General features: G+C 39.2%; 1 protein-coding gene across 5 annotated transcripts in view; it reads right to left on the bottom strand.

The window, feature by feature from the left end:
- Positions 1–27,400, bottom strand: part of SUGCT (succinyl-CoA:glutarate-CoA transferase) — a 576,570-nt gene that overhangs the window by 373,932 nt on the left and 175,238 nt on the right. For 4 of the 5 annotated variants that reach the window (XM_059655740.1, XM_059655741.1, XM_059655743.1 and 1 more), the window contains one exon: positions 5,011–5,082. The exons of the other annotated variant lie outside the window; for it this stretch is intronic. In XM_059655740.1, coding sequence (XP_059511723.1) covers positions 5,011–5,082 — 72 coding nt within the window. The remainder of the gene's footprint in view (positions 1–5,010; positions 5,083–27,400) is intronic. 5 annotated transcript variants of the gene reach the window in all.

The raw sequence follows: 27,400 nt of genomic DNA, 5'->3' as shown, positions 1-27,400 counted from the left end.
TGTTTGTGCTCATGAAATCAAGGTGGAGTGGCAGCAAAACAAATGGTGCTCTTCTGTGTCTCTGACATCAGAGAGAGTTCCCACAGTTGCCCACATGGTTGGCAAATGCTCTAGAGGGATGGTTCTCAACCTTCTGGCCCTTTAAATACAGTTCCTCATGTTGTGACCCAACTATAACATTATTTTCATTGCTACTTCATAACTGTAATGTTGCTACTGTTATGAATCGTAATGAAAATATCTGATATGCAGGATGGTCTTAGGCAACCCCTGTGAAAGGGTTGTTCGGCCGCCAAAGGGGTTGAGCCCCACAGGTTGAGAACCGCTGCTCTAGGGCTAGTAAATGAATTTACTTCCCATATATATAGGTGCCCTTTAAACTGGTTTTTTCTCTGTGCCCAGGTTGGACAAGTCTGTGTGTGGGCCCTTCAGTGATCCCTTCCTGTGCCCCATCTCAGACATACTAAGTCAAAATCTTTGGGAATGGAAATTTGCTATGCATGCTGACGTTGGGAGCCAATGCATATTGCCTGCAATAAAAGAAACTTTAAACTTTAAGTCCAAATAACTTTTAAAAGGATGTCAATATACTTCAAATAGGAATACCCATTAGATTTGGCATTAATCAGCTTGAAATATCTTACATATGCTCACATTCTCCACCCTTCTGTATCATGTTAAGGGCCATAAAGTAGGATTTTTTATAAAGCAAGGTTCACTTTATATGTAGGAAGATATTCTCAACTCCAAGCTTTGAACCCAATGTTCTTGCCCTCACTCTAATCCCTGACAATAAGAGCTCCCTAACAGGAACCTCCCCAAAAAGTGTTAGTTAAGCAGTATATCAAATTTTATTTTGGGAAGAGATTAGGCCTAAGCGAATTCTACTCATTTGTGGCAGACAATATTGCTACATTTCTCCCCAGGAGGTAGGGAAGCAGAGTGGCCATATATTTCAAAGTGGATCTTACTTGGCAAAATAACAATCTTGATGGGCTCACTGTCAAAAACTGGGGATCTCATCTTCCATAAAGCCAGCTTGAATGGCAAGCCTCTCAGTATGAGATATATCTTAATAAAAAAAATACTTAGAAGAAACTCACCCACTACAGTTGGGAGGGGGGAAATCTTGCATCAAAATAAGGACACCGGTGTCCTGACCAGTGTGGCTCAGCTGATTGGGGCATCAGCCCATGCACCCAAGGGTCACAGGTTCGATTCCCTGTCAAAGCACATACCCAGGCTACGGGTTTGATCCCTGGTTGGGGCACATACAGGAGGCAACAAATTGATGTTTCTCTCTCATAGCGATGTTTCTTTCTCTCTCACTCCCTCTCCCTTCCTCTCCCTCTAAAAAAGAAAAAAAAAAATCCTTGAGTGAAGATTTTTTTTTTTAAATAATAAAGTAAATAAGGACATAGGTGATACTTCTTAGGTGAAAAGGTCTTTTTAAAACAAGTTTACATGTAAGGATATAATTAGGAAGTTTGAAAAAGCCAATCAGATTGCAATGTTTGCTCAATATGCCTAGTAAATGATGTAAATAACATAAAAATCTTATATACAATTTTTTCTGAATATATCAGAATTTTATAGATACTGTCTTAATGGCTCAAAATAGGAATTATCATTCCTAACTCACATATGGAAAAAACAAGGTCAGTATGCCACTCCCCAAAGCCCTCTGATAGTCTTTTTTTTAAACAATGTGTCATAACACTCAACAATAACTCATATTTTAGTACTATAATTTATGGAAAATATCCTGCTTTGAAATAAAAATCTTTTCCAATAAATGTTCTTACGGATATTTATGAGGAAGTTCAAAAGTTTCAAATTAATCAGCAATAATGAATCAAAAATAAAAAGAATTCAGTACAGTTATTTTCAGCAGTAAAGAATATGTCAACCAGTAATTTCTCTCCTCTCCTCCCCCACCTTTTCTGGAGAGAGAAAACTCCAAAACATATGGCCCAGGAAGACAATCTGTACTCATTTATAGCAATGAACTGGCTTTTACATCTCTGGAGCTAGAGTACACAAATGACTTCATAGGCAACAGCTTCCGTATGTTTCATATTTTTAACATTGACCGTTCACAATAAAGATTCTTTGATCCCAGATCAAATGTATGAATCAATTTTCTCTACGCTTATTCAGAGAAACCGTTATAAAAGCCCCCTCTTCCCCACCTCATATGTTCCAGCCCTTGCTCCAATCAGAACTATCTCCATTTGTCACCTTCTCTGTGGTACTTCCCACCCCTTTGCTGTGGTTTTTAGCTCTGCTCGTTAACCTCTCATTCGAAAGAGGCACAGTAATAAATAAGTTTTGTACATAATAAGTTAACCACAATAAATAAGGTTCCTATAAGGAACTCATAGGCATCTTTAATAAAACTGAAATCTCATGGTACTATAGTTAGTAAAAAAAAAAAAAAAGTCCGAATCAGGAAAAACATCCTCAGTTCCTCAGTAATTGAGGCCTTTGCCTATAAGCAAGGAAAAAACACACGCATTTTGTTTTAAAGAACTAGATTATATTTATGGCATTACAATTGGAAAAAGTAAACTGAAATCTAAGGCCTTAAATTAAAAAAAAAAAAAAAGGACCAAGGAGAGCCTAGATAAATGCAAAACATTAATTTTTTTAAAATTCCTAAGCACTGCTAAAAAATAAGAGTATCCTCAGGCCGCCTGGTGAGACTCAGTGGTTGAGCACTGACCTATGAACCAGAGGTCATGGTTTGATTCCTGGTCACGGCATGGCAGCCAATGGATAATTCTCTCTCATCATTGATGTTTCTATCTCTCTCTCCCTCTCCCTTCCTCTTTAAAATCAATAAAAAAAAATATTTTTAATAAAAAAAAGAGTATCTTCAACATAAAATTATTTTATGAATCCAAGGCCACTTTTAAGGCCTTATGAGGAGCAACATCCTATCTAATAAAAGAGAAACATGGTAATTGGCGTACGACCGCTACCTTTCCCATTGGCTAATCAGGGCAATATGCAAATTAACTGCCAGCCAAGATGGCAGCCGGCAGCCAGGCAGCTTGAAACTAACATGAGGCTTGCTTGCTTCAGTGACGGAGGAAACCAACATTCCCCGCCTGCCGCTGCAGGCCTCTGAGCTGCAAGCAACTATGTAACAAACATAGAAGCTAAACAAAACCCCAGAAACCTGCCGGGCTTCAGCCAGCAGGATCGCAACATTGTAAGAAAAGTCCAGAAACCTACTTTCAGCAGCGGAGGCCTATGAGCTGGAGCCAAGCCTCAAAGCTAAAGCTGGCCCAGAATAAAAATTTAAAAAATGAAAAAAAGGAGCGGTTGGGAGCTTCAGTCACCCCCAGCCTGAAAACAGCCCTCAGCTCCTCACCCAGACTGGCCAGGCACCCCAGTGGGGACCCCCACCCTGAAGGGTGTGTGACCAGCTGCAAACAGCCATCATCCCCTCACCCAGGCTGGCCAGGCACCCCAGTGGAGACCCCCACCCTGAAGGGTGTGTGACCAGCTGCAAACAGCCATCATCCCCTCACCCAGGCTGGCCAGGCACCCCAGTGGGGACCCCCACCCTGATCCAGGACACCCTTCAGGGCAAACCAGCCAGCACCCACCCATGCACCAGGCCTCTATGCTATATAGTACAAGGGTAATATGCCTCCCAGCACCGGGATATCAGCAGAGCAGCGAGGCCTCCCGGCACCGGGATCAGCGTGACAGGGGGCAGCGCCCAAACCCCCTGATCACCCTGCAGCTCTGTGTGTGACAGGGTGCAGCACCCCAACCCCCAGATCGGCCCTGCTCTGTGTGTGACAGGGTGCGGCGCCCCAACCCCCCCCCACACACACACACGGGCCCTGCTCTGTGTGTGACGGGGTAGAGCCATAACCTCCCCATTGGCCCTGCCCTGAGTGTGAGAGTGGCGGCACCCCAACCCCCTGATCGGTCCTGCTCTGTGGGTGATAGAGGGTGGTGCCCCAGCCCCCTGATGGGCCCTGCTCTGTGGGTGACAGGGGGCTGCGCCCCAACCCCCCTGATGGGTCCTGCTCTGTGAGTGACAGGGGGCAATGCCCCAACCCCCTGATTGGCCCTGCTCTGTGCATGACAGGGGGTGGCACTGCAACCTCCCCATCGACCCTGCCTTGAGTGTGACAGGGGATGGTGCCCCAATCCCCCAATCGGCCCTACCCTGAGCGTGACTGAGGGTGGAATCACAACCTCCCGATTGCCCTGCTCTTTGTATGACAGGGGGCAGCGCCCCAACTCCCCAATCGGCCCTGCTCTGAGTCAGACCAGGGGCTGCACCTAGGGATTGGGCCTGCCCTCTGCCACCCGGGAGCAGGCCTAAGCCAGCAGGTCGTTATCTCCCGAGGGGTCCCAGACTGCGAGAGGGCACAGGCTGGGCTGAGGGACCCCCTCCTCCCCGAGTGCACAAATTTTTGTGCACTGGGCCTCTAGTTTTTTATAAAACTGTATGCTAAAATCTTAAAACAAATTTTGCAGACAGGTAATCATTAAAATACTTCAAATTTTTACAAAATTTTCTGGTGATAAATAAAATAAATTTGGTAGAAGATTATATTTGGGCCTAATTAGGCCCACGTTGTAGAAGAAAAAAGGGAAATGAAGAAAAAAGGAGGGAGGGAGGAAAAAAACTAGTGTTAAAGATTCCCTTTAATTTTGTTATTGTTATTGTTTGTTTCCTTTTGTTTGGACTGGCAGACAGGTCAGGTTTTAGAATAATTTAAGGTATTATCATTCTTCATTTCAAAATACAGCCAAATATCTCAGAAAAAAAATAATAAAACAGTGAGAGTGCTGATTCAGCACTGTACTTGGCATTTATAAGCATGAAAATGGTGTACTTTAACTTAAGTCTAACCCAGGAGGTTCTTGAGTTGCTTATAGACTTAGCAACACTGCTCTAGGCAAAATTAAACCTTCCTGGCTTTTTACTAAATGAGTTGTTGCATATATCATCCACCCGCCCCAAAGATTACAAGTTACCTTGCACACGGTAGCAAACTGTTGGTTATTTCCTGCTCCAACTACAAGAAAGCCATCCTTGGTTTTAAAAGCCTAAAATAAAAAATACACACATAAATATATAATTTTATATACTGAGAATACCACAAAAGTTGGCTTTAATTTCTAAAACTTCTATATAAAAAAAACTTGTTCTAAAGCAATGTTATTAAGTCAGTATCGACAAATTAGTATATTTTCCACTTCTACTTGCATAGTGGCTTTCATTTGGGATTTTCAAAGCACTTTCTGGCTCTTCCGGTGTTAGAACATGGGAGGGGAAAATAATTTAAGAAAACGAAGAAAATACTGGAATTTTATTACAGCTCATAATGTGAAATTCTGTATTCATTACAACACGAATAATGTTGAATTTTCCCAAAGTTTTGTGTTTTGTTTCCACTTTTTTCTTGTAGGACAAAGCAAGAGGATACACTGTTTTCTACAAAATAAATGAATAGATGGGAAAAAGAAAGCAGAAGGAAGGAAAGAAGGAAGGAAAGAGGGTGGATGATGCAGCTACATTTCATCTTTGAAAACCTCAGATGCAAACTTGTGCACAGTTTTTACTCTTTAGTAAGTGAAAATGGACATATCTGGATCCTGGACTTCCTGTGGCTTATCAACCTGAAACTGTCTGTCCCTTTTTGGAGAGACAGACATTTAGACAGCAATACCGATAAGTAATCAACATTCCCACGTCCCATAATCCTAGCCTCTCTGGAGAACTCAGCACCTTCTTCTCCACATTTGATCACAGTAGAGTTGGGAGGAACCAAACTTTACCCTCAGAAAGATTTCTTCCCACTTTCCTTAAATAAATACATTCCTTTAGTTTCCTTCTGTTCTATGTAAAAATTGCTCTGTATCTTTGCCTACTTTTTCTTCTCTCACTCCTCCCTCTGAGAAACATGACCTCTATCTTTCTTAGCAGGGCTTACTCCCAGGCTAATGACCTTGGTGCTGCTTTAACTAACATCTTCCAGAACCCTGCTCAAACACCTTGAATCTCTTTACTTCCACTGGATCCTTGTCAACTGCCTACTTATAGGCTCATGTCTACACTGAAAATATTAACAGCAACAAAACAAAATTGTCTACTGCCTACTTATAGGCTAATGCCTACTAAAAATATTAACAGCAACAAAACAAAATTTCCATCAATCCGGTCATCCCTCTCAAGTGATCTTCCCTCCATCTCTAAATGGTATAAAAGTGCCACCTGCCTGCCCTTCACCACTCTGACCCCTCTTTATTATTTAGTACTGTTATTAACAGATTATCCCATCTTTCAGAAACCTGTCGTCTCTAAGCTCCGTCTAGGTTCATCTTCAATCTCTCTTACTTGTCTTGCAGGGGTATCTTCTCCTCAGCCTTCAGCATTTCTTAAGCATCTTTACTTGGTCTTTTAGTTCACTTGCTTCTTATGGTAGGCACTAGCCACATGAGGCAAATGAATTTAAATAAACTAAAATTAAATTAGTCACAAAATATTATATATGTGATTCCATTTAAATGAAAAATCCAGAGTCATATCTGTGGAGACAGATTCATGGCTACCTAGGTCTAAGGAAGTTGTAAAAATTTGGGGAGCTACTGCTAATTAACATTGGGTTTCTTGTTGAGGTGATGGAAAGTACTAATATTGATTGTGGTAATGGCTGCTCAACTCTGTGAATACACTAAAAACCATTGAATTCTATAACTTAAATAGGTGAACTTATGTAGTATGTGAATTATTTCCCAATGAAACTGTCAATAAGAAAAATTAAATTAATGGTTCAACTCCACAGACACACTAGCTACATGTCAATCATTCAATAGCCACACATGGCCAGTGGCTGTCGTATTTGATAATTTGATAATGGAGAGCATTTCCACCATCACCATAGAAAGGAGTACAGTACTGGTAGAGCAGAGCTGGTAGATTGTATTTTTTCTTTATTGTTCCTACTAAGACTAACATGATTATCTTAAGAATGTCAATTAATAAATTGTTATAAATTGTTAATGAATCAATCAAGTGATTGTTTCCATGTAGTAGACTTGTGGCTAAATGAATTGTAAGGAAAACACTAAAATAGGTTTATCCTATTTTATTTTTGCTTAATTTGGTAATGAATGCTACTAAAAAGATATCACATGCACTATTTTAAAAATTCATTTCCCTGTTCACAGGGCAAAGCAAAGTTAATATTATATATAAGGCATTAGTGTTTCTTAAACTACCAAAAGGGATCTGAAATACAGCTGTGAGTGAGAGACGAAGGGTTTTTGAGCGAAGGTATCCCAACAAGCCATTGATTACTAGGAAGACACACAGGTAGTATATTTGCTCTCCTTTTTGCAAAGGAAGAGCAAGTTGGGGAGTGCAAAACTTATGTGAAGTATCAATGTGTGTTGACAGGTATAATGTAAGGAAAGGTTTTCAAAAATTTATATTAGTAACATGTTCAACAAGTTTACATTTTGGGGGGAAGAGGTTATTTCCTTTTAATTAATGATGAAATGCTTGTTTCTTCCTTAAGCTTGAAACCTACCATGAAATACATCTTTACCGACATATAACTTTTAAAAACTTAAGCAGAGATAACTAGTTAATGATCACAGGAAAGTGAATAACAGCTAAGCCACCAGAATATGATTAGACTAAAGAGCACCTAATCAGACTTATAGAAATAAAGGTAAGATTATTCGTGCTTTAAATACTTATTTGGTCCTTCCTTTGTTGTTACAGTGTTTACTAAATATATTTTAATAAGACTTTCTAAAAAAAATACATTATGCTGTAGACTGAAATGTTATCGGTTGCCCACCCAAAAAATTCACATATTGAAATCCTAACCCCAGTGAGATGAAATTAGGAGCAAGAACACAGCCATCTATGAACCAGGAAGTACATCTTCACCAGACACCAAATCTGCAATGACTTGATCTTGAACTTCCTAGTCTCAACAACTGTAAGAAATAAATGTTTGCTGTTTAAGCCACCCAGCCTATGCTCTTCTGTTATAGCAACCTGAGAAATGGTACTGAGAGGAGCTGCTGTAAAAAGTACGTACAGATGGGGAAGCATCTTTAGAACTGGGTAATGCATAGAGACTAGAAGAGTTTTAAGGTACAAAATAAAAAACCTACATTGCCATGAACAACCCATTAAGGGGAATTCTGGTGAGAGCTCAGAAAGAAAAGAAAGCACCGCGGAGAGAGCCTTCGTCTTCTTAAAAAATAACCTGAGTCCATCTGAATGAAATGTTGGTAGAAATATAGACGGTAAAGATCATTTTGATGAGGTCTCGGGTGGAAATGAGGAATATGTTATTGGAAACTGAAGGAAAGGTGATCCTTGTTACAAAGGCGAAAAACTTGGCTGAACTGTGCTCATGTTCAAGTACTTCATGGAAGGCAGAACTTGCTAGAGATGAAACTGGATGTTTAGCTAAAGCTCTTTCTAAGCAACATGTTGAAGGTACAACTTGGCTCCTCCTGACTGCTTATAGTACAATGCGAAAAAAGAGAAATGACTCAAAGGTAAAATGATTAAGCAAAAAGAAAACAGAAACTAAGGATTTGAAAATTCTCTATCTATAGGGTGTCCCCCCAAAAATGTATATATACACTTTGAATAATTATGAAGGCAGTGTTTCTTAAAATACATTTCACTTTCAGAATTGAGCTATCAGCTGTTAAAGTGTGTAATACATTTTTGGGACACCCTGTATGTTGTGAAAAATGGGAACTTATGGTCAGAAGAAAACATTAAGGGTGTGGCCAAGTGACCATTTGACAAGAGCATACCCTTTAGCAGGGGAATGAATAAACTGTGATACATCCAGACAATGGAATATTACTCATAAAAAGAAATGAGCTATCAAGCCATGAAAATACATGGAGGAACCGTAAATAAATATTACTAAGTGAAAGAAGCCAATCTAAAAAAGCTATAGGTTACATGATCCCAGCTATATGACACTCTGGAAAAGGCAAAACTATTTTTACAATAAAAAGATCAGTGGTTGCTGGAGCAGGTTGGGGAGGAAGAATGAATAGGTAGAGCGCAGAGGATTTTCAGGGCAATGAAAATACTCAGTGTTACACCATAAAGATGGATTCATGTCATTACACATTCGTCCAAACCAATGGAATGTATACCAAGAGTGAACCCTAATATAAACAATGGACTTCGAATGATCATTATGTGTCAGCGTAGGTTCATCAATTGTAACAAATATACTACTCCTGGGTAAGGGGTACATGGATGTTGATAATTGGGGAGACTTTATGTGTGGGGGGGAAAGTGATATAATGGGAAATTTCTGTTCTTTTTGTTCAATTTTGCTGTGAACCTAAAAATCATTTTTTTAAAAAAAGGACAATAGGAAGCATCCTTATGGTGATGATAATGTTCTGTATCTCTAATATATCAATGTCAATATCCTGATTGTAATATTATACTATAGTTTTGCAAGATGTTACCATTGGCATAAATTGTACAAGGGTACACAGAATCTGTCTCTATTATTTATTACAATACATGTGAATCTACAATTATCTCAACTTTTTAAAAAATTTTATCTTTATTGTTTAAAGTATTACAGTTGTTAAAAAGAGGCCAGCATTTTTATTTTCATTTTTTCCAAAACATGCTGCTATATCATACTAGAGCCCTGATAACAGAGATGGAAGGAAATAAAGTTAAGAAATATTTAGATGTTAAAATCTACTACAGTTGGTAATGACTTGAACATGACAGTTAAGAGTTGAAATATAAGGGAAAGGAAGGCATTATGGATGACATTTAAGTGTCTGAGGAGTTTTTGTGATAATCCAGAGGAAATTTCAAATGAATAGGTATCGGGGACCACATGAAAGCCTGAACTGTAGACAAAACTTGGGAGTCATTTGCTTGTCACCCATTACTAAAGCCATCACATAGGTGAGGTCTTTTAGAAAGAGTTCATACTGCAGAGCAGGGAGAGGTACGGGAGCCAAGGAGGAGTCTGAAGGCCACCCCCATTTGAAAGAGGGCAGAAGAGAAGTTAGCCAGAGAGTAAGATGCGCACTAATGGATGCCCACAGGCCGTCTTTCCTTACCTCAGCGAATGTGGCCCTGGTATCACAATGTAGACGGAATCTGGTTTGAAGTGGACCAAGGACTAAGTATCAGGTAAGGAAATGGAGGCAGCACATGCAAACATCCAAGAAGTGAAGAATGAGCAAGGGACTGAGGGCACAGGGGAAGCACGATGCAGAGCCAGGCCCCCATGTCAGCTGGTGGTGAAAGTTCCCACTGGATCCTTCTGCTTTGTGATGAAGGAAGAGGTGAGGCCATCAAATGAGAGTGGGGCTGGGAGACATGAGCCTAGAAGACTGAAAGGAGTGGAGACCTGCTGATGTATCATTACCAAGAGGGAGAGAGCAGAGTACCCCGATAAGCACAACTGTCATGCTGAAGTGCTGAGAACCCAATGAAGTGGCTCTCTTCCATCATCACTCAGTTACAGGGAATAAATGAATATTTACATTCACTAGATTTAGGGTTCGATCAGATGGATATGACACAGAGATACAAGTTTAGGAAAAATACCCAGAACGTTACTGAGCAGTGAGCAATGGGCTGAGTATGAAACAGGTGGTGAAGACAGGAGGATTCTATGGATAGGACAGTGCATAAGAAATCCTGTGAAGTCAACAAATTCTCGTAATAAAAGTAACTCAACATGCAAGGTGGGAAGGTCAGACAGTAAAATGCTTCATTCAGTGGTTATTGAAGTGAAACAACTTCAGTGTGAGGTGAGAGCCACAGTAGGAGGGACCTAGAATAGTTGCTGATAAACGTTAGGGACTCAATAAAAACTTATTATTAAACAATTTCTATATACTGGGTTTTTCATAAAAGGAACTCCCGCGTGCATTCCCAGCCCTCATATGCTGGTGCCTGGGCCCTCATCCACTCTGCAAATCACTCCTCATCCTCGGCTGCCTCACTCTCTATACCAGGCATGATAAGTGACAACAGGCCATGCACACCCTCACAGGTCAAAAGCATCCAACTGAGCTGCAAACACTTATGACTCGGGTGTCTTTTCCTTGTGTAAGGAAGTCAAGCCTCAGGTGGAAAAAAAGCAATTGCTTCTGCATGAAAAGGTGGGAAAGGGGCAGTAGGAGCAAATATCTGTAGTTTTGTTTTGTTTTGTATTTTTAATATTTTTTTAATCTTTTTTAATTGTTTAAACTATTACGTATGTCTCCTTTTTCCCCAATTGAACACTTGCCGGCTATCCCCACCCTCCAGGACAAGCCCCCACCGTCCCAGTGTCCATGTCTACTGGTTATGCTAATATACATGCATACCAGTCCTTTGGTTGATCTCTAACCCCCCACCTTCCCCTGCCTTCCCTCTGAGGTTGGACGGTCTGTTTGGTGTTTCTTTGTCTCTGGATCTATTTTTGTTCATCAGTTTATGTTGTTCATTATATCCCACATATGAGTGAGATCATGTGATATTTATCTTTAGTTTCAAAAAGACAAAGCCAGAACTAAGCTTTTCCACAGAGGAGACCAGATTTTATTATTCCTGAGGAAAGATGCTTCTTTCTGTGGGTTGTGCTCATCCAAGCGTGACAAGTTTCACTGGTTGGAAGATCACGCAGAAATGAGATGATTCTCTTCACATTCTAGTCATGATAAACCTCCTCTCTTTGGAGCGAGGTGTTTTTCAGGCTGAGGAAATATTTATTGGAAAAGGATTAGATGTTCCAAGGAAATGGCACAAGTCATCACATTGGAAGACATGGAAAGACATGGAAAGAGCATGGGGATTCAGAGTTTAGCTCCTCTAGTTAGAGCAGTTTCATTTGTGAAATGTGACCATACGAATGACTGGGGGGTAAAGATGTGAAATACAGGAGCAGGGAACAGTGAGCAGATGTGAAGGCAGAGAAATAGGAGGGTCCGTCTGGAATTCCCATTGTTCTTTGAAGTTTCTGCTCTTCCCAGATGCTCCGCATTCTGAGCTTCTAGGCATGCTGACCCCATGTGATGATGCCCTAACTACTGAGCTTTCAAAATATAAAACCACAGGAGGAATTTCTGCATCAACTTAATCTATTAGATGATCAAATGGAAAAAAGAAAGACTGGAACCTTCTGCATCACCCTCGTAAGCTACCCGTGTTGATTTACCAGTATTTTCTCTGGTCTAAATAAAGTGCATATAATTGGTAGTGTCTACTTCAAAAAAAAAAAAAAAAAAAGAACACAAATGTTAAGCCTTTGGGTTACTTAATTTTGAACACCACATTCTTCCACAAAAGGTAACCCTTGCTGAATGACTTCATCATTCACTGGAAAAAGAGATTCCATGAAGTTTAACTCACTGCCATGAGAATGTTCTCTGGAATGTCAAGCCGTCACTGGCTTTGGGGCTGGGAGAGTACATTGTGACAAATATAGAGCACTAGTTCCTATCACCAACACTTCAGTTCACCTTATGGTGTTAGAGCTGGCTGAGCCAGATGGCTATGAGGCACAAACTGCTTACCAGTCAAGAACAGTGTCATCTATGAAATGGAACTGTGTAACAAGTGGTAAATGAGCCCAGGAATACCTAATCCTTTTGTATTAGGTTCAGGTGTTACACAATCATATACTTTATAAATTGTTCCCCTAATATTTCCAGTACCCACCTGGCACCATATAGTTGTAAGTCCCAATTTTTACTTCTCAGTCCCTTCACCTTTTGCACCCAGTCCCCCAATGCCCCTCCCCTCCAGCAACCATCAGTCTGTTCTCTGTATTTATGAGTCTGCTTCTGTTTTGTTTGTTCATTAATATTGTTCTTTAGATTCCACATATAAGTGAAATCATATAGTACTTGTCTTTCTCTGGCTGACTTATTTCACTTAGGATAATACCCTCTAGTTTCCTTTGCTGTCACAAATGGTAAGATTTCATTCTTTGTTATTCCATTGTGTATATGTACCACCACTTTATCCACTCATTTTTCGATAAGCATTTGGGCTGCTTCCACAGCGTGGCTATTGTAAAAAATGCTGTAATGAGCATACGGATGCATATATTCTTTTGAATTAGTGTTTTGGATTTCTTCAGAAAAATATCCAGAAGTGGAATCACTGGGTCATAAGGCAGTTCCATTTTTAAATTTTTGAGGTAACTACATAATGCTTTCCACAGTGACCGCATTAACCTGCATTCCCACCAACAGTGTATGAGGGTTCCCTTTTCTCCACATCCTCTCCAACACTTGTAGTTTGTGGATTTGTTAATGATAGCCATTCCAACAGAGGTGAGGTGATATCTCATTGCAATTTTAATTTCCATTTCTGTGATGATTAGTGACATTGAGCATATTTGCATATGTCTATTGGCCATCTGTATGTCCTCTTTGAAAGTGTCTATTAAGATACTCCACTCATTTTTTAATTGGATTGTTTGGGGGTTTTGGGTGTTAAGTTGTATGAATTTTTTTTTTTTTTTTTCAGATGATCAGCATAGCCAGGTTCTCTTTTATTGTCCTGTTACAGCTGTATTTTATACTACTCGATTCTATAAGCATGCCTCTATATCATGGTATGTTTTGGGTCCTCCCTTGACCTTCTACAGTTCCTTGTTTTATGTTTATAGTTTCTTATCTGACCTTTGCTAAAAATCTTTTTTTTTTAAATTAAATCTTTATTGTTCAGATTATTACATTTGTTCCTTTTTTTTCCCCCCCCATAACTCCCCTCCTCCCAGTTCCCGCCCCACCCTCCGCCCTCACTCCCCACCCACTGTCCTCATCCATAGGTGCACGATTTTTGTCCAGTCTCTTCCCACATCTCCCACACCCCTTTCCCCCCCAAGAATAGTCAGTCCATTCCCTTTCTATGTCCCTGATTCTATTATAATCAACAGTTCATTCTTTTCATCAGATTATTTATTCACTTGATTCTTAGATTCACTTGTTGATAGATGCATATTTGTTGTTCATAATTTGTATCTTCACCTTTTTCTTCCTCTTCCTCTTCTTAAAGGATACCTTTCAGCATTTCATATAATCCTGGTTTGGTGGTGATGAACTCCTTTAGCTTTTCCTTATCTGTGAAGCTCTTTATCTGACCTTCAATTCTGAATGATAGCTTTGCTGGATAAAGTAATCTTGGTTGTAGGTTCTTGGTATTCATCACTTTGAATATTTCTTGCCACTCCCTTCTGGCCTGCAAAGTTTCTGTTGAGAAATCAGCTGACAGTCGTATGGGTATTCCCTTGTAGGTAACTGAGTTTCTTTCTCTTGCTGTTTTTAAGATTCTCTCTTTATCTTTTGCTCTTGGCATTTTAATTATGATGTGTCTTGGTGTGGTCCTCTTTGGATTCTTTTTGTTTGGGGTTCTCCGCGCTTCTTGGACCTGTAAGTCCATTTCTTTCACCAGGTGGGGGAAGTTTTCTGTCATTATTTCTTCAAATAGGTTTTCAATATCTTGCTCTCTCTCATCTTCTGGCACCCCTATAATTCTGATGTTGGTACGCTTGAAGCTGTCCCAGAGGCTCCTTACACTATCCTCGCATTTTTGGATTCTTTTTTCATTTTGCTTTTCCGGTTGGATGTTTTTTGCTTCCTCGCATTTCAAATCATTGACTTGATTCTTGCGCTCCTCTGGTCTGCTGTCGGGCGTCTGTATAATATTCGTTATTTCAGTCCGTGTGTGCTTACTTTCTAGTTGGTTCCCCAATATAAGATCGAGGGTCTTATTAGTTTTCGTGTAGATCTCATTAAGTTTATCGGCAGCTTCTAAACAGTTCTTGAGAGACCTTAAAAGTGTGGTTCTGAACTCTATATCTTCCACTGACAATTTTGTCCTGTTTCTTTGTCTCCGCATTTTGTTATGCTTTCTTGGTGCACCCCCTAGTGGTCTTTGTTCGCAGTCTTATAGATAAATCTTGATTGTTGTAGCTAATTCCAGGGAGGGTTTGACCTCCAGGCCAAGTGGCTATGAGAATCAGCTGTGTCAGCGGTGAGAGAACTTCTGTCCTCTAGGGAGGTGCTAATCTAGCCTTTGCCTGAGGCTATCCAGCAAATGCCTCTGTGTAGGGCTTGGGCGGGGCGGGTCGCACAGGATCAACAGGGTGGGCCGGAGAGAGCAGTTATGGCGGCTCTCAGTCCTGTCCCCAGGGGCTCTGCCTCTCCGAGTCCCAGCACCCTGCTGCAAAGCTCGGAGAGAAAGCTGCACTCGCTCTGACGGAAGCCAGACAGTCCCGCTTCTCCCGCCCGAGTCTGGGTCCCTAAAGACTCGCCCGTATCTGGAGCTCAGAGTCTGCGACTCCCTCCCAACCAAAAACGCCAACCGCGCCCTCCGCCGCCAGCCCGCTCCACGCACTCCGCACCTCAGAATTTGACTTCAGCACTGCGCCTCCTCTGAGTGTCCGTATGCGTTTCTCTTTCCTCCTAGTTGTAGGACTTCCACTCAGCCAGCGTTCCTGGGGTTCTGGGTGATGTCCGTTCCGTGTTTTAGTTTCACTTTTGAAGTAGTTGTTCAAAGCAGCAAACTCCGGCGTTAACCTATGCCGCCATCTTGGTTCTCAAGTTGTATGAATTCTTTACAAATTTTAGATATTAACCCAGGGGTGGGCAAACTTTTTGACTCGAAGGCCACAATGGGTTCTTAAACTGGACCGGAGGGCCGGAACAAAAGCATGGATGGAGTGTTTGTGTGAACTAATATAAATTCAAAGTAAACATCATTACATAAAAGGGTACGATCTTTTTTTTTTTTTTTAGTTTTATTCATTTCAAACTGCCGGATCTGGCCCGCGGGTTTCCTCAGTTTGCCCACGGCTGTAACCCCTTATCAGATATATCATTAGAGAATATGTTCTCCCATTCAGTGGGTTCTCTTTTAATTTTGTTGATAGTTTCCTGTTTGCTGTGTAAAAACTTTTTAGTTTGATGTAGTCCCACTGGTTCTTATCTCTTTTGTTTCCGTTGCTGGAGCAGATATAGCAGGGGGGAAAAACTACTAAGAGGATGTCCAAGATTTTACTGCCTATTTTTTCTTTTAGGAGATTTATAAGTTTGAGTCTTACATTTAAGTATTTAATCCATTTTGAGTTTATTCTATAAATGATATAAAAAGGTGGTCTAGTTTCATATTGTTACTTGTATCTATCCAATTTACCCAACACCATTTATTGAATAGACTGTATTTACCCTACTGCATGTTCTTACCTTCTTTGTCAAATATTAAATGACCATATAGGCATGGGTTTATTTCCTGGCTCTCTACATTGTCCATTGATCTATATGTCTGTTTTTATGCCAATACCATGCTATTCTGATTACAAAAGCCTTGTAGTATAGTTTGATATAAGGTAGCACGATTCCTCCAACTTTGTTGTTCTTCCTCAGATTGCTGTCAGTATTTGGTGTCTTTTGTGTTCCATATAAATTTTTGGATTATTTATTCTAATGCTGTGAAATACACCATTGGTATTTAGATAGGAATTGCAATGAATCTATAGGTTGCTTTGGGTAGGATGGACATTTTAATGATGTTAATTCTTCATATCCATGGCCATGGTACTTGCTTCCATTTATTTACATCTTCTTCAGTTTCTTTCTTAAGTGTCTTATAATTTACCTCCTTGCTTAAATTTATTCCTAGGCTTTTGTTTTTAATGCAATTGCAAATGGTATTTTTTCTTAATTTCTCTTTATGCTGGTTCGTTATTAGTGTATAAAAATGCAACCTATTCAGGATATTTTTTGTATTCTGCTACTTTAATGAATTTGTTTATTGGTTATAATAGTTTTTTTGGTGGAATTATTAGGGTTCTTTATGTACAGTATTATGTCATCTGCAAATAATGACAGTTTACTTCTTCCTTTCTAATTTAAATGTATTTTATTTCTCCTCCTTGTCTGATTGCTATGTCTAGGATTTCCAGTATTATGGTGAATAAGAGTGGTGAAAGCAGGCATCCCTGTCTTGTTCATCTTCAGGAAAAGGCTTTCAGTTTTTCCATGCTAAGTATGATGCTGGCTATGGGGTTCTCATTTTTGGCCTTTATTATATTGAGGTATGATCTCTCTGTTACCACTTTGCTGAGAGTTTATATCATTAATGGGTGCTGGATTTTGTCAAACACTTTTCGGCACCTATTGATATGATCATATGATTTTTATCCTTCATTTTGTTTACGTGATGTATCACATTAAATGTGATCTGTGGACATTGTACCAACCTTGCATCCCAGGAATAGATCCCATTTGCTCATGGTATACGATATTTTTAATGTATTGCTGAATTCAATTTAATAATCTTTAGTTGAGGATTTTGTACCTATGTTTATCAGGGAGATTGGTCTATAATTTTCTTTGTTTTAATGTCTTTTGCTGTTGTTGTTTTTTTAATTAAGATAATGCTGGCACCGTAAAATAAGCTTGCAAGTCTTCCCGCCTCTTGAATTTCTTGCAATAGTTTGAGAAGCACAGGTATTAGTACTTCTTTGAATGTTTGGTAAAATTCACCAAACAATCCACTCAATGAATTTTATTTATTGGGAGTTTTTTAGTTACTGCTTCAATTTTGTTAATTGTAACTGGTCTATTCAGATTTTCTGTTTCTTCTTGATTCAGTTTGGGAGATTGTATATTTTTAGGAATTTAATCAAGATCGTCCAGATTGTCCAATTTGTTGGCATATAGTTTTTCTTTTTTTTTTTTCTTTTTTTTTTCTCTTTTTTTTTTGATTTTGATTTTTTTTTATTTATATTTTTTTATTGCTTAAAGTATTACAAAGGGTATTACATATGTATCCATTTTATCCCCCCGCCCTAGACAGTCCCCTAGCCTCCCCTATCACCCAGTGTCTTATGTCCATTGGTTATGCTTATATGCATGCATACAAGTCCTTTAGTTGATCTCTTACCCCCCTACCTCCTGCCCCCCAACCCTCCCCGGCCTTCCCGCTGCAGTTTGACAATCTGTTTGAGGCAGCTCTGCCTCTGTATCTATTATTGTTCAAAAGTTTATAATGGTCTCTATTGTCCATGAATGAGTGAGATCATGTGGTATTTTTCCTTTATTGACTGGCTTATTTCACTTAGCATAATGCTCTCCAGTTCCATCCATGACGTTGCAAATGGTAAGAGTTCCTTCCTTTTTACAGCAGCATAGTATTCCATCGTGTAGATGTACCACAGTTTTCTAATCCATTCATCTACTGATGGGCACTTAGGCTGTTTCCAGATCTTAGCTATGGTGAATTGTGCTGCTATGAACATAGGGGTGCATATATCCTTTCTGATTGGTGTTTCTGGTTTCTTGGGATATATCCCTAGAAGTGGGATCACAGGGTCAAATGGGAGTTCCATTTTCAGTTTTTTAAGGAAACTCCATACTGTCTTCCATAGTGGCTGCACCAGTATGCATTCCCACCAGCAGTGCACAAGTGTTCCTTTTTCTCCACATCCTCTCCAGCACTTGTCGTTTGTTGATTTGTTGATGATAGCCAGTCTGACAGGTGTGAGATGGTACCTCATTGCTGTTTTGATTTGCATCTCTCGGATGATTAGTGACTTTGAGCATGTTTTCATATGTCTCTTGGCTTTCTGGATGTCCTCTTTTGAAAGGTGTCTATTTAGGTCCTTTGCCCATTTTTTGATTGGATTGTTTATCTTTCTTTTGTTAAGTTGTATGAGTTCCCTATAAATTTTGGAGATTAGGCCCTTATCAGATATGTCATTGGCAAATATGTTTTCCCACACAGTGGGTTTTCTCGTTGTTTTGTTGATGGTTTCTTTTGCTGTGCAGAAGCTTTTTATTTTGATGTAGTCCCATTTGTTCATTTTTTCTTTAGTTTCAAGTGCCCTCGGAGCTGTATCAGTGAAGAAATTGCTTCGGCATATGTCTGAGATTTTCTTGCCTTTGAATTCTTCTAGAATTTTTATGGTTTCCCGTCGTACATTTAAGTCCTTTATCCATTTTGAGTTTATTTTTGTGTATGGTGTAAGTTGGTGGTCTAGTTTCATTTTCTTGCATATATCTGTCCAATTTTCCCAGCACCATTTATTGAAGAGACTATCTTGGCTCCATTGTATGTTCTTGCCTCCTTTGTCAAATATTAATTGAGCATATTGGTTCGGGCCGATTTCTGGGGTCTCTATTCTATTCCATTGATCTATATGCCTATTCTTGTGCCAGTACCAGGCAGTTTTGAGAACAGTGGCTTTGTAATACAACTTGATATCTGGTATTGAGATCCCACCTACTTTGTTCTTTTTCAGGATTGCTGCAGCTATTCGGGGTCTTTTTTTATTCCAGATGAATTTTTGGAGAGTTCGTTCTAGATCTCTGAAGTATGCCGTTGGTATTTTAATGGGAAGTGCGTTGAATTTATAGATTGCTTTGGGTAGTATGGACATTTTAATGATGTTGATTCTACCAATCCATGAACACGGTATGTTCTTCCATCTGTTTATGTCTTCCTCTATATCTTTTTTCAACGTCCTGTAGTTTTCTGAGTAGAGGTCTTTTACCTCTTTAGTTAAGTTTATTCCTAGGTAGCTTAATTTTTTTGGTGCAATGGTAAACGGGATTGTTTTTATAATCTCTCTTTCTGAAAGTTCACTATTGGTGTATAGAAATGCCTCAGATTTCTTGGGGTTAATTTTGTATCCTGCTACATTGCCAAATTCATGTATTAAGTCTAGTAGCTTTTTGATGGAATCTCTAGGGTTTTGTATGTATAATATCATGTCGTCTGCAAATAAGGACAGTTTTACTTCCTCTTTTCCAATTTGGATGCCTTTTATTTCTTCTTCTTGCCGAATTGCAATGGCTAACACTTCCAGTACTATGTTGAACAGGAGTGGTGAGAGTGGGCATCCCTGTCTTGTTCCTGTTCTTAGGGGAAATGGTGTTAGTTTTTGTCCGTTGAGTATGATGTTGGCTGTGGGCCTGTCATATATGGCTTTTATTATGTTGAGGTATGATCCTTCTACTCCCACCTTGCTGAGAGTTTTTATCAAAAATAGGTGTTGAATTTTGTCAAATGCTTTTTCTGCATCAATTGATATGACCATGTGGTTTTTTTCTTTCAATTTGTTTATGTGATGTATCACGTTTATTGATTTGCGGATATTGTACCATCCTTGCATCCCTGGGATAAATCCTACTTGGTCATGGTGTATGATCTTTCTGATGTACTGCTGGATCCGATTTGCTAAGATTTTGTTGAGGATTTTGGCATCTATGTTCATGAGGGATATTGGCCTGTAATTCTCTTTCATTGTGTTGTCTTTACCTGGTTTTGGTATTAGGGTGATGCTGGCTTCATAGAATGAGCTTGGAAGTGTTCCTTCCTCTTGAATTTTTTGTAGTAGTCTGAGGAGGATAGGTTTTAGTTCTTCCTTGAATGTTTGGTAAAACTCCCCTGTGAAGCCGTCTGGTCCTGGGCTTTTGTTTGATGGAAGCTTTTTGATGACTGCTTCAATTTCTTCCATAGTTATTGGCCTGTTGAGATTTTTAGATTCTTCCTGATTGAGTTTTGGAATGTTGTATTTTTCTAGGAATTTGTCCATTTCCTCCAGGTTGTCTAGTTTGTTGGAGTAGAGCTGTCCATAGTATTTTTTAACAATCATTTGTATTTCTGTGGGGTCTGTTGTTATTTCGCCTCTATCGTTTCTGATTTTATTTATTTGGGTCCTCTCTCTCTGCTTCTTGGTGAGTCTGGCTAGAGGTTTGTCAATCTTGTTTATCCTTTCAAAGAACCAGCTCTTGGTTTCATTGATTTTCTGTATTGTTTTTTTTGGTCTCTATGTCATTTATTTCTGCTCTAATCTTTATTATCTCCTTCCTTCTGCTCACTCTGGGGTTTTCTTGTTGCTCTCTTTCTAATTCTTTGAGTTGTAGAGTTAGATGATTTACTACCATTTTTTCTTGTTTTTTGAGATAGGCCTGTAGAGCTATAAACTTCCCTCTCAGGACTGCTTTCATTGTGTCCCATAGGTTTTGGATTGTTGTGTTTTCATTGTCATTAGTTTCCAGGATGTTTTTAATTTCTTCTTTGATCTCATTGGTAACCCAATCAATATTTAATAACATGCTATTCAGCTTCCAGGTGTTTGAGTATTTTGGGTTGTTTTTATTGTAGTTTATTTCTAGTATTATGCCATCGTGGTCTGCGAAGATGCTTTTTATGATTTCAATCTTCTTGAATTTGGGGATACTTTGCTTGTGACCCAATATGTGGTCTATTTTTGAAGATGTACCATGAGCACCTGAGAAGGCATATAGTTTTTCAAAATATTTTCTTATAAGCCTTTATATTTCTGTGGTGTCAGTTGTTATTTTTTTCCTCTTTCATTTCTCATTTCTTTTATTTTGGTTGCCCTCCTTTTTTCTTGATGAGTCTGGTTAAAAGTGTACAATCTTGTTATCTTTTCAAAGAACCAGCTCTTAGTTTCATTCCTTTTTTATATCGTGTTTTTAGACCCTATTTTATTTATTTCTGCTCTGACCTTTATTATTTCCATTTTTCTAGTAACTTTGAGTTTTATTTATTGTTCTTTTTCTTGATCCTTTCAGTGTAAGGTTAGATTGTGTATTTGATATTTTTCTTGTTTCTTGAGGTAGGCCTGTAATGCTATGAACGTCCTTCTTAGGACTGCTTTTGCTGTGTCCCAAAGATTTGGGGTTGTTATGTTTCCATTTTCATTTGTCACAAGGTATCTTTTGATTTCTTCCTTGATCTCATTGTTAACCCACTAATTATTTAGTAACCTTATTTAGCTTCCATGTGTTTTTATGTGTTTTCCAGGTTTTTTTATGACTGATTTCTAATTTGATACCCTTATGGCCAGAGAAGAGGCTTGATATGATTTCAATATTCTTAAGTTTATTGAGACTTGTTTTGTGTCCTAACATGTGGTCTATCCTAGAAAATGTTCTATATGCACTGGGAAAGAATGTATATTCTGCTCCTTTGGGAGAAAAATGCTCTGAAAATATCAATTAAATCTACCTGATCTAGTGTGTTCTTTAATGCTGCTGTTTCCTTGTTGAATTTTTTTGTCTGGAAGATCTATCCACTGATGTTAATGGGGTGTCATAATCCCCCACAATGACTATATTACGGTCAACCTCTCTCCTTATGTCCATCAAGATTTGCTTGATAGCCCACTGGTGTAACTCAGCAGCTGAGCATCAAGCTAGGAACCAAGAGGCCACCGGTTCAATTCCTGGACAGGGCACATGCCCAGGTTGCAGGCTCGATCCCCTAATGGGAGCATGTAGGAGGCAGCCAGTCAATGATGTTCCTTTCTCATCATGTATGTTTCTATCTCTCTATCCCTCTCCCTTCTTTTCTCTAAAAAATTAATAAAATATATATTTTAAAAACATTTACTTTATATATATGTAGGTGCTCCTATCTTGGGTGCAAAATTGTGTAAAAGAGGTATATCCTCTTGTAGGATTGCTCCATTTATGCAGTGTCCTTCTTTGTCTCTTACTATAGTCTTTGTTTTAAAGTCCGTTTTTTGTGATAAAAGAATTGCTACCCCAGATTTTTTCCCATTTCTTTTTGCATGAATTATCTTTTCCCATCCCTTCACTTTCAGTCTGTGTGCATATTTTGTTCTGAGGTGGGTCTCATGTAGACAGCATATATATGGGTCTTATTTTCTTATCCTTTCAGCTACCCTATATCTTTTAATTGGAGCATTTAAGCAATTTTCATTTAAAATTGTTATTGATAAGTACATATTATTGCCATTTTATGCATTCTAACTATGTTCCTCTTTTTGTTTTTCTCTTTCTTCTTAAAGAAGCCCCATTAACATTTTTATGGAATACTGGTTTGGTGGTGATGAACTCCTTTAGCTTTTTCTTTCTGGGAAGTTTTTTATTTATCCTTTGATTTTAAATGCTAGCTTTGCGGGAAAGAGAAGTCTTGATTGTAGGTCCTAGCTTTTCATCACTTTAAATATTTCATGCCAATCACTTCTGGTTTGAAGTGTTTCTGTTGTTAAATCAGTTTTATGGGAGCTCCCTTATAGCTACCTTACTGTCTTTCTCTCACTTCTTTTAAGATTCTCTCTTTGTCTTGCCCTGCTGATGTGGCTCAGTGGTTGAGCATCAACCTATGAACCAGGAAGTCATGGTCCAATTCCTGGTCAGGGCACATGCCCAGGTTGCGAACTTGATCCCCAGGAGGAGGCATGCAGGAGGCAGCCCATCAATGATTCTTTCTCATCATTGATGTTTCTATCTCTCTCTCCCTCTCCCTTCCTCACAGGTTGGCAGAGTTTTTTTAATCTTACATCCTCTTCACCTCATGGGTGAAGGAGGACTCCCCTGCCCTAGGGTTAGGGGATGGCCAAACACAACACCCAAACCTGGACAGATAGGATCAACAGCAGTTTACTAGTCACAGATACCCACAGCCCAGGGAGGAGGACACTGTGCACAGACAGGGCCACATGGGAGCTGCACTCAGTAACAAAGTGAACAGCCAGGGTCGGGGGGAAGCAGGCTTGATAGCATCAAGAGGGCAGGGCATCCTCTGGCTCCCACAGAATGTGACTGACTTGTTTAAATAATTCCACTGGCTGGCAAGGAACTGAAACACTACTCAGGAATAAACAGAGCCTGTGCCTGGTCTGTTAGTTAAGGAGACTTGGTTTGGCTCGGGGACCTCAGTTACTTGAGCAGAATGAGGACAGGAACTTGCAACTAGGCCCACTTGAGGGCCTCCTGGCATCAGATGTCAAGAATGAACATCATATTAATATTAGGTCTTATACCATACAGGGTTTTATTATTATTACTAGAGGCCCAGTACACAAAAATTTGTGTACAAGTAGGGCTGAGGGACACCACTTGTGCCATCTCACAGTCTGGGACCCCACGGAAGATAACCACTTATTGGCTTAGGCCCACTCCCCGGGTTGCAGATAGCAGGCCTGGATGGGGGCAGGGCAGGCGGGATTGCGCTGTCCCACCCCACTGCCCCAGGTCGCAAATAGCAGGCTCAGATGGCGGCAGGGCAGGAGGGATGGTGCTGTCCCACCCTGCCTGCAGTATGCAAATTAGCCAATGGGAGGCGTAACGAAGGTACGGTCAATTACCGTGTTTGTCTATTATTAGATAGGCTTTCAGCATTTTAAAAATAACATTACATTGTCTACTGGCTTCCATAGATTTATTTTAAATATTTATTGATTGATTAATTTTTAAAGAGAGAGAGGAAGGGAGAGATATTGATTTGTTGTTCCACTTGCCCATGCACTCAATCAGGGATCAAACCCGCAACCTTGGTGCATCCAGAGGATGCTCCAACCGACTGAGCTACCCAACCAGGGCTCCATAGATTTTTTTAAATCTGTCATTATGCTTTATGTTGCTCTTCAAAGATAATATGACTTTCTCCACCTCTGGCCTCATTTCAGAAGATTCATTAGACTCTGATGTTGATGATTTTCAGTTGCCTGAGATTCTTAAATCTGTTGGTTAATATCTTTCATCAGTTTAGGGAAATTCTCAGTCATTACTTTTTCAAATATTGCTTAATCCCATTCTCTCTATACTCTCCTTCTGAAATTATAACACATGTGTTGGATCTTTTGAGCATGATCTACATATATCTTATATATATTTTGCTTCCATTCTTTTCTTTATCCCATTACTTTTTCTATCTTGAACTTGAGTTTGGATATTTTTATTGACTTCTCCCTGAATTCACTAGTACTGTCTTACTGTGTGCAACTTGTGGTTAAATTTATCTAATGAGTTCCAATATCTGATATATTTTGGTATTGTTTAGTGTCCATTTAATTAATTTTATATTTCTGTTGAAATAGTCTATCTTTTTATCATCACCATTTTGACCATCTTTTCCTCTATTTTTAGCACATTTATAATGACTATTATTGGAGTCCTTGCCTCTTATATTTAATATCTGGCTCATCTTTGTCTGCCTCCATTGATTATTTTATTTCTTGCTTATCAGTCACTTTTTCAACTTTATCACACCTACAAATTTTCAATTACATGTTAAACATTATAAAGGTTATATTGCTAAGCCTCTGGATGACGTTAACTTCCTATAAAATTCCACAGTGTTGATGTTAGGTTTTATTCTGGCCAGCAGGTTGAATTACCTAATAGACTGCCTTGAACTTATCATGAATTGGCTTTAGCCTTTGTTAAAGTTGGTTATTGCAATATATTCCTAGACTTTGGTCCTTACTCAGAGAATGTGGACTTTCCAGGTTCTCAGAGTAATAACACAAAGTACTGACTAAGCCTACTTTTGGCAGAGCATATTATAACTTTCAAACAATTTTCACATTTATTTTATTTGATCAAACACAGGTTCTCGTACTAAGATGAAAAAGAGAGTATTCAGCACATAGCATAAAACATCCAAAAGTTATCCAGATTTAAAGGCTATTCCTTATCCCAGGGTTATTAAAGCAAACCACCATTATTTGTTCATTCAGTACGTATTTGTTGTGTCCTACCATATATTCTTATGGGTACTATCTCAGGCACTGGGAATAGAAATAAGAATAATATACTTTCAAGAGGTCTAATGTCAACGTGTATGAACCAGTGGATAAAGAGAGAAATGAGAGGGCTAATAAAAACAGAATGTTGTTCTGTCACACTTTGTTTCAAATTTTTATTTTCATGGTTGTATTTTGGCTTTAGTTTTCAATGTTTATATCTATATTCCAAGAAGAACCTGAGAAGACCCAAAGTGGTAAGAAATGTACAAATAAATGTGAGTTATTATTTGTGGATTTGTCTATTCTATTCATCTTTAATGGACAGGCTGAACATATATCATGTCCACATGATTTGTTGACTCAAGCTGCTTCATGTTGCACAGAACTCCCATGAAACTCCATTAACAAAAGATAGAAAGTAAGCCATGCGAAGTACTAAGAAGAACCATCGATTTTCATGTCTCTTAGCACATATCAGAAATTTGTGATGGGAACAAATTTGCTCCTCATTGTTCTGAATTTCTGGTGGATTTTAATTGACCTTACTAAAACCTAGAGCAGCACTTTAGAACCTAAACCTTGAATATCACTATATCCAATCATCATAACCATTAAAAATTAATTTTGGAGCAGCAGCAAAAAAAAAAAAAAAAACTTGAGAAAACGTCACATCTAAAAGTAACTCGTTACAATAAGTATTAATCTGATGTTATTTAGAATTCACCTGTCTAAAGGAGCCCAGAAGGAAAGTATACCAGTGTGACCATCTTTGAGTCTAGTCAGGATAAAATCACTGGAATTTGTCTTAGATTCAGAGCCTCTTGAGTCTACGAAATATTCATCTCACATGTATATACTGGAAAGCTCAAAATTCCCTGGACTGCACTCCCTACGAATACTAAATGCCCACCTTACTGACAAGTTCAGGGAGCCGGTGTCACCTCAGTTTCTCTACCAAGTGCTCCTTTTATCTGTCCCGAGGAGACTGCTATCCTAAAGTGTGGATGACTTCGCTAAAACTCTGAGAACTTAATAAATTCTCTCAGCATCCTCTTTGGGGTAGAATTCATCTCCCTGTAACAGATCTCCCACCACAGACATGGATCGCTGGTTATTATAGTGACTGCTATTATTTAGTAAGTGGTTACCCTATGTGCCAAGCACAATGCTAAGTTCATTTCATGAATTACCTTGTTTGATTACCAGCACAACCATAACACATAGGTATTATTATAAATGTACCGTTGAGGAAACTGAAGCATTGAAAGATAAGGAACTTCCTCAAGCTATTAATCAGCAGAGCCTCGCCTGGAGCTAAGGTGCTGTTGCTTTTCTGACTTTGAATCGACTACCCCTCTACTTCCCTGATGCTTGCCTGTCTGGCTCCACCTGACATCCTTAGATTATCGTTACCTGAACGGTCCTTAGATCACAATATCTTCCATAAACAGTTTATTACTCTAGCCAAGTCGTTTCACAACAGCCATCCCCAGCACGAGTTTCTCCCTTTCTTTCAGCTGTATGCTTCATGGCGTACACACGTATGCTGAGAGCCTCTTAGTAGGATTCCAAACCACCTCTCCTGAGCTATAAAAGCTTCAACTTTGTCTGGATCCAGTTGTCATTTCTCTTCCCTAAATATTCTGGCTCAGAGGCTAGAGACCAGGATTCTCCCACTAACGTACTCGAGAGCCTCAGGCAAATCACTTAAACCTGCCATGTCAGAGTTTCCTCGCTTATAAATTTAGGGTGTTGGACTGGTTCCTTCCAGCTATAAAATTCTGTGATTTTAAGATCAAACATGAAATCCTGATAGGAGGATTGTAATAAAACAGTGAAAAAGAAAGAAAATGGTCTGGCTG

The sequence above is a fragment of the Myotis daubentonii genome, chromosome 10, assembly GCF_963259705.1.
Source record: "Myotis daubentonii chromosome 10, mMyoDau2.1, whole genome shotgun sequence".
Taxonomy (NCBI): domain Eukaryota; kingdom Metazoa; phylum Chordata; class Mammalia; order Chiroptera; family Vespertilionidae; genus Myotis; species Myotis daubentonii.
This window is presented reverse-complemented; position numbering and strand designations above follow the sequence as displayed.